At 47.8% G+C, this 12274-nt stretch overlaps 1 protein-coding gene across 1 annotated transcript; it reads right to left on the minus strand.

Annotated features, from left to right (window-relative positions):
• Positions 1 to 2681: 2681 nt before the first annotated feature.
• LOC106818043 lies at positions 2682 to 3553 on the minus strand. The gene is made up of 2 exons (XM_014822758.1): positions 3446 to 3553; positions 2682 to 3293 (listed from the first exon to the last, which is right to left on the minus strand). Exons 1-2 carry the CDS (start codon positions 3551 to 3553, stop codon positions 2682 to 2684), a joined length of 720 nt encoding a protein of 239 aa, XP_014678244.1.
• Between the last annotated feature and the right edge of the window lie 8721 nt (positions 3554 to 12274).

Here is a 12274-nt window from a genome sequence, read left to right on the forward strand (position 1 = left end):
CTTGAGGCCGTGCTCTTGAAAGTGTCTCATGTTCAGCGACACGGGTAATCCACCTCATTAGTAAGTTCTCTAGTCTGCTGACGAACTCGGCAGGGTTCTCGCTCTGTTCAATCTTCTCTCCGAAAAAACTGTGTTGGTATGAACCCGTCCTCTCTGTTGAGCCGCTAAATCGTTCAAAAGTGGAGCTTCAAGATGCCCAGTAGCGCTGGCTTCCGCCTGTGGCAGGGCGAGGAAGTACACGTCCAGCCCCTCGCCTTGTAGGACGCGCACTCATGGTAGGTGGCCGTAACCTTCATCTGCCACCCTGGCCTGCGCAGCGTACCCTCTCGAACCGTAACAAGGTTTAGGCATCCATGTCATCTTTAAGCGCTCGTCAAAGGAGGTAACTTTGGTCCTGCGCGATCTTCGCGAAGTAGCCCCGCAGCGACTTGCAGGATCGACCATCGCCGTCCGCCGGCTCCAGGTCGCCCTTCTCCACTTTAATTTCTCGCCATCTCTATCAAGTGGCTGTCGATGTTCCTTTTGCCTCTCCGTGTTCGCGGTACGCGTCGTTCACGCTCCTGGTATTCCTCGCGTTGCTGCGAAAGCTCGTTCGCCGCTCCTGCGCGCGGACTGCACGCTGTGTTGGCAGGCGCTCTCTTTGCCCGCACCCTGCGGCTCCAGCAAGCAACGAACCCCTTTGCAACTCAGTTCCGGCCAGCCCAAACTTTCACCCTCCTCTCGCAGCGCCAGCCAGATCCATCGCGCCCGGCGGTCGGGGACAAAAAACGCGGGTTACCTCCACGCGCGTTTATCTCGCGACGAGCTTTGCGGCTCGCCGCGGGAGTGAGATAGTAACTGGCCTTTGCGCGTGTAGCTGTACAACGTCTTCTGCGTGTATCACGTCTGGGTCACAGTGTCAAACGTGTAGTGTGGCATGCCAAACGTTTTTGAGTGATTACGGCCCGCGCCGCCTGGACGCGCAATAACGAAACCAGGAAACGATCGCAGGGGTGGATTCAAGGCCGCTAGCGATGTATGCCAACCGTGAAATTATAACGCTCAGGCGCGCCTCAACAACCGCTACGCGTACTGTTACAAAAATTATATAATGAAAAACGAACTCCAAGTACTCGCGGCGCAACACTACATATATACCGTCCAATGACAAGTCGGACAAGCTCTTACGCACGATAAGCACAACCTTAACATATAGTAATGCTAAGTCGGGTACTATTATTACACACGTAACAATTCAACTAACCATATATGTCACGGCGCTCCGCTCTCGTGCCTCCTTCGCTCTTCTCTCTCCTCCTCTTGCTTCTTCTTCCATCTACTCTCTCTCCTGCTTCTCTGCTGTCGTCTACTTTTCTGCTCGCACCTTCTTCCTCTTCTGCCTTGCTCTTCTCTTCTTCTTCTTCTGCTTTGACGACACACACGTCCTCTCTCCCCGCACGGCTGAGACGACATCCACGTCCTGTTCGCCGAGGAGGGTCGCTACAGGCTCGGACGGACACACGATCCTCCGTCTCAAACGCACGCGGGAACACGACACACGGTCGCCTCTCACGCGGCCACGGCTGGGAGCGGACTACACTCCTGCTCGCAGCGCACGGCTGGGAATGGCGGGGGAGGGGAGGAGAGAGCGCCGATAGCAACGCGGCCTCCTCGTCGACGCACCTCGGCGGGGACGGAGACACGGTCCTCCTCTCGACCACGCTGGAGAACATACACGTCCTCGGCTCATTACGCACCGACTCTGCTGCGTGGCTCTACTCAGTACTGCCCTGCTTCGGCTCACGCCTTTGCTAACGCGGGCACTCTAATCTAACTTCCGCTTTGCCCTCGCTCGCACGTACGCCCGCCCGCGGCTGCGTGCGCCGCGCCAAGCAGTGTCCAGGTGCCGAACAGCCTAGCTGTGTGGATGACTTCGATGCATGGGTCGACCGGGAACCTGCTAACGTGGAAATGCGTCCGCCCCCTCTAATAAGGCGGGACGACGCCAGACAGATCCGGCTTCCAACACATAGGAACCGGCTTAGCCAGGTTCCTGTTCTATCGCTTCGCTTCTTTCCGCGCCCAGACGTGTCGGCTTCAAGAAGTGGCCCCAACGTTTCTGCCGCCGGTATCGCCTGTATCCGACCTGTACACTCACGCTTGCTGCGGTGACGCAGCAGTGCTCTTACACTCGCGCGTGAACTTCCTCAGCTCGGTTAGCTAGATTCCTCAGCTTGCCGCTGTTGCTCTCTTCACAGCCACTCATTCAGCCCATCCAGCTTGTATGTCCAGCGTAAGAGCCTATAAACCCCATCACCCAACTTTTGTCGTGGCTGAGAAACGCTTTATCACGTATAAAACAATCTCCACTGTCTTCTTCTCAATCTCACCATTTGGTGATCGCATCCTTCATCTTGCGGTAGTTGATGCAGGCGCTTTTGAGGTGTAGCTTATCCTCTGTACTGGATCCACCGGGCTCGGGTGGGCAATGTTGCAAAGCACCACCGCCTTCCTTCTTTTACCCAGCTTTCGTTGTGCCGGTGAATCAAACTAACTTCCTCAGCCGCGCCATCCCAGCCAGGTTTACTGTTCAACCTTGCAACAGTCCCTCGTGTCTTCTCAGTGTGGACCATTCGAGAGTTGCCTTGAACTCCCAGGCCGTACACTCGCTCTTTTCCACTGACTCAGCAGACGGGAGACCATCAGAGCCCGGTCAGGGGTTGCCGTCGTGCCTTTGTTGGCCCCGTGAGCAGTCGTGCGAGGTGCTCCATTCGTGCTCGCCAGCCTACCGAAACGTGGCACCATCTCACGTTCCCGATGACCACGTCATATATCGGCCTGTCTAAACACAGCGCCTCCACCTCACCTGTGAGGAATGGTGTCTTTATATAGACCCTAGCTAACGGGGCTTTCCTGATGGTGCGGTCCATCATCATATACTTCCGAGTCTTGCCCGTCAACTCCTCTTCTCTCACTAGCCCCCTCCGGACAACCACGCCTGAGCAGCCTGTGTCCCGCAGTACTTGTACTCTTTTGTCCCCCACGAGCCCCCACTCCACTGGCAAGTCCTCAGGTTTTCCTGTCCCACATCCGGTGACACTACCTATCACCTCTACCTCGCAGCCACAGTTCAGCTTTCTACCGCACACGTGGCTCTCGTCGCGGGCTCCTGCGGTAGCTTCCTTTTGCCCCTTGGCTCCCCTTGCCGTGGGCTTTGCTAACCCGGGATTGCTGTTGCCCCATCGGTCTGCCCGCTCTTTGGCCCATGTCCATTCAGTCCATGCTTGCGATCTCTCACGACGGCGGTGCTCCCGCTGCAGTTGCGGGCAAAGTGACCCTTCGCCAAGTAACAGTGCGTGTCGATCGTGATTGCGCGTCGCCTAACCATTCGATCGGGAAGTTGCCGCTCCTTGGGCAGCTCAAAGGTCCTTCCGCCCTAACCGCCCACTTTGCTTTCTCACCGCACTTGTTTTCGTTGCGCACCACCCTGTGCGTCGCGTATTTCGTTCAGCGACCGTGGGCTCCTCGATATCTTTCGGTGGTGCTTCCTCTCTGATGAAGTGTCAGTTTCCATTTTGAGACCGACGTAACTGTTTTTAGCATCAGCATTTGCGGCCTTCTTTCGAAAGTGTTCTCATGTTCGACAGGGTAATTCACTCTCCATTATTTTCTCTAGTCTGGCTGTCGAATTCGCAGGGTTTGCGCTCTGCTGCAATTCTTCCCTCCGAAAATACTATGTTTTTGAAACCCTCTTTCTGTTTAGCCTAAAATCAGCTTTCAACAGTGCGGCCTTCAGGATGTTCCGATCGCTGGCTTCGCCTTGTGGAAGTCGGATAACACGTACCAGGCCTGCCTGTAGGAGCGCACTTCAGTAGATAGGCGTAACATCTCTTGCCACTTCCCTGCATCGGCGTACTCTCGAACCGTAACAAGTAGGCATCATTGTCATCTTTAGTACCTCTTCAATGGATGAACTTGGTCTCTTCGCCAAGTAGCCCGCATGACTCGATGACTCTCGCCGTCCGCTCTGGCTCCTCAGAGTCTCGCCCTTCTCCCACTTTAATTTTCTGCCATATTCTAGTAATGGCTGTCAGTTTCTTTGCTCTTCTGCGTTCCTCCCGTTCAGGATGCATGGCTGTCGGTTCGCTGCTCTCTCGCGTTCGGCTGCAAGCTGTCGTTCGCGCTTCCCTCGCGTTCGTTGCACGCGTTGTTCGCTAGCGTTTGCTATGCCGCCCTGCTGCTTCCACAATCTGAACGTTGACAATCAGTTTCCGGCAGCCAAACTTCTACTATGCTATGCTCGGTGTATCGTAGTCTTTCGCTTTTGCTCCCCGCAGTCGCACGCGATCCATCGCGCTCGGCCGTCGGGGACAGAAAACGGGTGTTACCTCTACGCGCGGCATTACTTCGCGACGTGCTTTGCTGCTGCCGTCGGGGGGGGAATAGTAAACGTGTGTCTTTTGCGCGTGATGCGTACGTCTTAAGGGTGATCACGTCGAGGTCTCAGCCATTGACCAACTGTGTATTGTGCATGTCACGTTTTTTGTGTGATCAACCGCGCCGCTGCCTCGCGCAAAAGAAAACGCAAGGGAATGATGGGGGCTGATTTCCAGGGCGCTAGCATGTATGTCAAAAATTATAACGTCAGGCTGCGCACGACCGCTACGTTCGTACTGTTACAAAATTATAATAATGTAAAACGAACTCAATATGGCGCGTGCACATACATAATATACGCTTCCATGACAAGTCGGGTACAACTAGTACACACGATACAATCAATTTAACATATATGTAATGACAAGTCGGGTACAGCTAGTACACACGATAATAACCAACTTAACATATATGTGCACGGCGCTCCCTCTCGTCTCCTTCCTCTTCCTCTCCTTCTTCCTCTTCTTCTTCTTCTTCTTCTTCTTCTTCTTCTTCTTCTTCTTCTTCCTCTTCTTCTGCTTCGTCTACTTCTTCTCCTTCTTCTTCTTCTTCTTCTTCTGGGACGACACACGTCCTCTCTCACGCACGGCTGGGACGATACACGTCCTCTCTCACGCACGGCTGGGACGACACACGTCCTCTCTCACGCACGGCTGGGACGACACACGTCCTCTCTCACGCACGGCTGGGACGACACACGTCCTCTCTCTCGCACGGCTTGGACGACACACGACGTCCTCTCTCTCGTAGCTCACGAAACACGCCTTCGTTTGCGCACCGCGCTTCTACAGGATCATATCGGCAAAGCGTCCGACGTTTCCTACGCTCAGGCTCTGACTGTCAGGGCACGCTCAGCGTGCTAGCCAGGTGCGTGACCTCGCCACGTGGCTCGGAAGCCAGTTCGTGCAACCTGCTAACCGTGACAGACACTAAATTTGAGGAAATTAAAACAAATAACAACAAATAATATGTATGGACACAACTCACTCACTAAGAAGGAAACAACTCTTAATGAGGCAATAAACCAATGGAATCGACTACCAATAGACACAAAAAGGAGCCCTTCACTTAGCACATTAAAAAAACTGTTAAAAAATACAATTTTAACAACATAAAATATATATAGCAGATAGGAGAACAATTAATGAATCTATTTTATTGTATTCTAAATGAATATGTGTTTATATTTATATAAATATCGTGTGTGCTATGTGTTCAATCGTGTATATAATTATAATTTGTCGATTAATGGTGCTACGTATCGCGGTGTCGAATGACCTTAAGTCACTTTACTTGTACAAGAATATGCTGACGTTTTTTTTGTATATTAGTCTCCTTCATGTTGTATAGTAAATTTTTGTACTGTATCACTCAGAAATTAGTGATTTTAACTGGCTTAACCACTATTTGATTTATCCGATTTTCTCCATAAAATATTGTCATTCTCAGTATACACTTTTCACTTGTATTTTTGTAAAGTTACATGCATAAGGGTATAAAATAATAATTAATATACTATTTTTTATATATCATTATATTCAGAAGTAGATTTAATAGGGAATTTCTGGTCGGCGATATAGAAATTCTGTTTTTCTATAGAAAAAACTTCTGATATCTACTATATATATCACGTTATATATATATCAGAAGTAAGATAACAGGGAATTTAATAATTATAGTTCCCTATTTATCTACTTCTGATATATATAAGGCAGTGTATATATACAGCCACAAGGGTGTGTCTTTACCATTCAGCCACACGCTCTCGTAATATTCATATTGCGCGCATACACAAGTAGCTGGGTGGAGGCGGAGTACACACATACACGTACAAGTACAGGACATACATGCACGTACCATGCATATACACCGGCTACGGAATCCGGACAGAGACACTGCACTGCACTCGTAATTTGGACATAAGTCTTAGATCTACAGCACCTGAACAAGATTGTAAGACATTTAAGCCTACTGGTGAATATTTTCCACATTTTGAGTAAAAAGAAACTAATGAAAATTTAAATATACATTTGACACGTCGTTGCTAATAATATTAAATTGGTGTGGTTGTATCCGCTCCACACTGGAGTCGCTATAGACACACGCGTGTGGTTGTATACACTGCCTATATATAAATATAGCTATGTTAATGCAGCCCGTAGAGTATATTCACATAGACTGTCTTTTATTAGGCCTTGAACAACGAACAAGTCCGTTGTCCGCGCGATAAATAAATTAATACTGCATTAACTTACGTCAAGTTCGTTTTACTTCTAATTATGCGCCTTTCGAGTTATCACCGTTAAAACATCGACCACAAAAACACAGACAAGATGGTGGGATGATTCAGTTCACGTGACTACTGAACGCGAGAGATCTCGCGAGAGAGAGGCCCGTCACATCGTGATGAAACCCGATGTTAATCAGGGTAACGGTATATATCCATCTGATCAGGGTTATTCCATATATTCGCACTTTATAATTATTTTTTACAATTGATGGCGCCAAGGAGTTATATTTTAACATTCATTTCCGAATGCCAGTGGATGGTGGTGACAATATTTGTCATTATTAACCCGGCCCTGATACTATCAGAGGTAACACCATGCATTCACTAATCTCAATTTCAAGCTTTTAGATCAATTAAGTTAAATTGACAAAGATGAGATCAACTCTCTTGATATCGTATCAATCACAACAAAAGCACAAAAACTCACCCATAAACTCAGAACCACAGTGCATAAGCTGAATCGAACATCATTATATTGGCTTGCTATGCGCATGCAAAACCTACTATACAGCTAGCATGAGTGCATATGATGTGTGTAATGTAATGGGCGGGGGCATGCGCACTGGCCAAGCTGATATCGGGATAGGTCTATCCCCCCCAAGCTTTAATCAGCAGTGACAATGGACACTCAGGTTTTCGCTTGTCAATAAATACCTATCTTGATAAATATACCAGAATGTGTAGATGAGAATTAGACAAGGCTGTTATTATTAACCCCTCCTGCATATACCGTATCTAAGTAAGTCTGTTCTGCAGCGAGTTGGTAAAGCCTCAGCGACTCACAGAAACTAGCAGTTTGTTGCACTCGCGATGCTATCATCCCGGCAATAGATCGATCTGGCAAGCAGATGCTGTGCGTGGGGCCACAAACGCTTCATTTGCGGCCTACAAAGGCGCACTTAGTACTACATACATCGCTTTTCTTAAGCCTGGTCGTTTGTCAAACGAAAATTACAGAAATACATCTTGTACGATGCTTTCTGACAACGGCCCCCAGATTTCCTCGTGAAATCAGCGCGCGTGGTAGATTACACCATGCGACGTGGATCCAGTGAATATGAGCCGACTGACAGCGACCGTTGAACTAGAGACGTCATTTGATTCTGATAGCATATTCAATCAGGAGTGTCATAAATATGACATCTAATTATGATCTGCATATCATCAGGAGTGTCATAATATGACATCTATATTATGATAACTCCTCAATATCATCAGGAAGTGTCATAATATGAATCTATATTGGATACCCTCATATCATCACGTGTGTCATAGATATGACATCTATATTATGATTCTCCATATCATCTCTAGTCGACGTTAGATAGTGTCCCACCATGACAGGGCGTAGCTATATAGCGCGGGGGCACGCGAGCCCGAGTGCGTTATGCCTTGGCAGTGCCAACGGCTACAAACTTCCCATTATTCAACCGCACAGAACACAACCGCGGGCGTGCATTACCCCCTGCCGACTGGGCCCTGCCATGCAAGTGTGCTCGCGTGTTCTCTGCTGCATCGAGAAGAACTATACGTCATCGGCTGGTCCGCACACTCGTCATGAATTTATTTACTTACATACGTTTGGACCGCTCGCAAGCTATACTATTAATAGCAATCATGAGCATGTCTATTACAATCTACAAAACGCATATATTGTACCACAACTACAGAGCAAGTGTATCATGAAATATACAATGATACACTAATACGATCATATGAACGCACGGTACGAGTTAGTTGTTTCGAGCCATATTAGGACCCTTGGACGGATATATACTTCGCTTCTCGGCTTTATTCAACGATGAGAATCTTGGACGGATTTGGGCCCCGGAAACATGTCACTGCGTTAACGCCTCGAGATTCACCAGCCTCGACGTGTACAGACTGCTATACAGCTGACAATCGAGATCAAAACACGAGACGATCCAGACGTAGCGTGGAGCAGTAAGCGTCCATCATCATTGGCAAATCACTCGTTTGTATTTGTTTGTAATTGTATTGTATTGTATTGTATGTATGTGTATTGTATTGTATTGTACTTGTATTGTATGTTGTCATTGTTAAATTGTATTGTATGTATATGACTTTACGTAGCTTAGCTGTATGAAAGACCAGAGAATGGCGAAATTCGTAACTGCGTCGGACCAAGGCGTTCTTAGGCAGGTTCGGTAGATTTTATGCTTTGTGCATGCGCGACGGCCATTGTTTCACACCATCTTTCCCACAGCAGAGAGCACTAAAATATTCGTTACTGGCCAACAACAATGATAAAGAATCGGTGGGTCGCTGGTACAAGTCTGCTTACCGCCCGGGTACTTTTGTTCCGAAGAGATAACGGAATTTCGCAATTCTCCTGAACACCACCTATAATGCACCGAGGTTACGTAAATTAATGTAGTCTTTAGCACACATTGTATTACAGGAGCACAAGGTAAGTGCATCCTCACTAAGGCATCCAGCAGAGGCAAGTGTAATGTAAAACAGGCATCGCAATGACAGTGTACAATAGTAGGCCATCGGCAATACAGTGTAGTGTAAAACCAGGCATCGCAATATCAGCGTGTAGTGTAAAAACTAAGCATCCGCAATATCTAGTGTAGTGTAAAATAACTAGGCATGGCATACAGTGAGTGTACAACAGGGCAATCAGAAGCTCACAGTGCAGGTGTACAAGGCTATCCACAGGAAGCTTATGGCCTTAACGAGCGCATCATAACAGGCATCATTACTAAATACGTGTATCACGGCAGATTGTCCCAAAAATTGAAAACGCAGACAATAAACAATTATTATATTGTTATAAATAACCGCAGGTACATTCATTTTCACTCTGCATGTGAGCCAGCAGAGAGGTGAACACTAAATTAAAATTGACTATGCTAGAAAGCAACACTCTTAGAATTCCTCATACGTTCTATCAGAACAGTGAGCATTCATGCACCACTCTAAGATCTCATATGTTCTTAATTGACAGGTAAGCGATTCATGCCAAGCCACTCTGAGATGCGCAATATGCTTTTTACAGAACAGGTGAGCGCATTCTGCACCACTCTGAAGATGGCTCATATGTTTCTTAAGAACAGTGATGCATCATGGCACACACTCTGAAGATTCTCGATATGTTCTTAAGGAACAGCACGATATGGCGGATCCGCTCGCAACGATGCACAGAGATGCTCAATGTTTTGAGGAAGAGCGCAGCGGCCGCTGCAGCCACGTTGTTTTGCGTTTCCTCCAGGGCAGCAGTCGAGGCTTTAGGCGACAATTCTGGATCGCGTCACTGTTGAAGTGGAGTGATTTGGGCAAGGAGCTGACATCCTCCGCGTAGGGGTCAGGTGAACTGCTGCAATCAAATTGGCCGACAATGAGGCGATGCTGCAACATCAGCTGAACACCGGCGACATGACTATTGGCGCGATGGACGACACGTAGAAGTTGAAAGATAGGCGATAGACAACTGGCAGCCTGTCAGGTTTCAACTAGATGTTGAGAGGTGTTATAGGTAAATACAGCTCTATTGGGTAGCTGACACCTAAGAGGTATCAACCTTGTCCACTGTCACAACATGCAAGTGTAAGATAAACTGGCCCAGCATACACGTCTGATGTAACTCTAAACGAATGTCGCACTGCAATTTTAAGCCGCGTCGATCCTGAAGCCAGCACACGCAATTCACGCAAATGTTGCTGTGTGCATGTACTAGCATACGCTATCGTGCACGTACTTCTTACCTTATGTTGAATTTAAGAATCGGAGTGTGGCCGAATATTCGCAAGCTGCTGAATTGGCATGCAAAACTATGGCGTGCGTGGCGTGCAGGATGGCTTAAACCATTCAGAGGTTCGTCAGGCTTGCACACGTACACCATTGCTGTTTGTTATAGGTAAATAATAATAATAATAATAATAAGATGAAACAAGTAATAGTAGCATGGTAGATAGGTATAACAGGCCTGTAGATAAATATATAGCCTGTAGTTAGGCAAAACAAATATAATGTGTGGTTACGTTACATGCGGAAAAAATAGGTACGTCGGGAACCATTTTATTTTCTTGAAAAATATTTTATTTACGAAGCATGTCCTGAAGGATGTGCGTTGTGCCTTTTGAACAGGAACTGTGTCCAATTAATTTTTTATTTTTTTATATATATTTTTTTACTTTAAAGAAAATTGAACAATAAAATGTTTAGGTGGCTGGAATCATAGGATCGGTCTGGAAACGCGTAACCACACCTAAATTTTGCGTTTGGCCTTATCAAGCCTGTGAGTTAGATAAGTAGTGCTGTACCTTGGCATCCAGGCTACGAGGCACGGCGGTAACTGGCGGAACACGGCTGGCTGATCTCGCTGAATTCTGCAGACAGACCGGGCAGCAGTAACGCAATCCCTCCCTAGCTGCAAGTCCGCCGAGGCGTGAGGGCGCAGTAGCAGCCACCGATTTACCCTGCCACGACGCGACAAACTTCAGTTGTCCATCGATGTCTTCACCTCCCTGCCGCACGGAAAGCAAGCCGACTCCAGCGTCTAGTTATACTATATATGATATACACGCAGCAACACGCACTAATATCGGAACAGGCAACGTGCGAACACGCACTTAGCACGGCACCACGACGCACGCACCACCACGCAACAAAAAACCCACACACACAACACACACACACACACACCGACACGCACACACACAAACACAACACACAGCACACACACACACACACACACACACACACACACACACAACAACACACACACACACACCAACACACACAGCACACACCACACACACAGCACCACTAAACAGCACCCACACACACACACACAGCACGCAGCACACACACCACACACATAATACCATTTACATCCTATTTTGTATGTAATCTGAACGATCAAGCACCACATAGTACGTGTGTCTGTTGTGCGGGGTAGGTAGATTAAAAGGCATACCATGACCGCCTAGGGTTCCTTGCATATTTTCAAGATCATACAATAGGTTTAAATTACGCTACATAAAGAGCTAACACGTTACGTTTTAATGATCAGTACTCAAACATATTTTAAAAAAAGCCAGTCTTTGAAAAACCCTTAACGCGCTGTATCCCAACAAGTTGCATACAACGGACGGTGGGTGACCACCTACTACCCAACAGCTTTTTTGCCGCATCACCTCATACTCTTACCTCTACGGCGCAGAGCTGGAGCAAATTTCTGGGGGGGGGCGCAAATTTGCACCTGAGCTCAACTGTGTATGATGAGCGACGGGGCGCCAGCTATTGAACGACCGTCCATAGTGTGTAGGGTGGGCTGCAGCGAGCGAGGCGCTTTCACAGAGACAATAAGGACCCAAAAATATGCCGCGTTAGCTCATTTACGATTATTTAGCTCAAGCTTATTTTTTAATTTGCTCCAAAATCTAGACCCTCCCACCTACCTTGCTGTCTGCCCCCGACCCTCCCACCTACCTTGCTGTCTGCCCCCGACCCTCCCACCTACCTTGCTGTCCTTCCTCGTCTACACACACACTTCGTCTCAGAGAACCCCCGACCCTCTGCACCTCACCTTGCTGTCTA

The sequence above is a fragment of the Priapulus caudatus genome, unplaced genomic scaffold, assembly GCF_000485595.1.
Source record: "Priapulus caudatus unplaced genomic scaffold, Priapulus_caudatus-5.0.1 Scaffold1994, whole genome shotgun sequence".
Taxonomy (NCBI): Eukaryota; Metazoa; Priapulida; class Priapulimorpha; order Priapulimorphida; family Priapulidae; genus Priapulus; species Priapulus caudatus.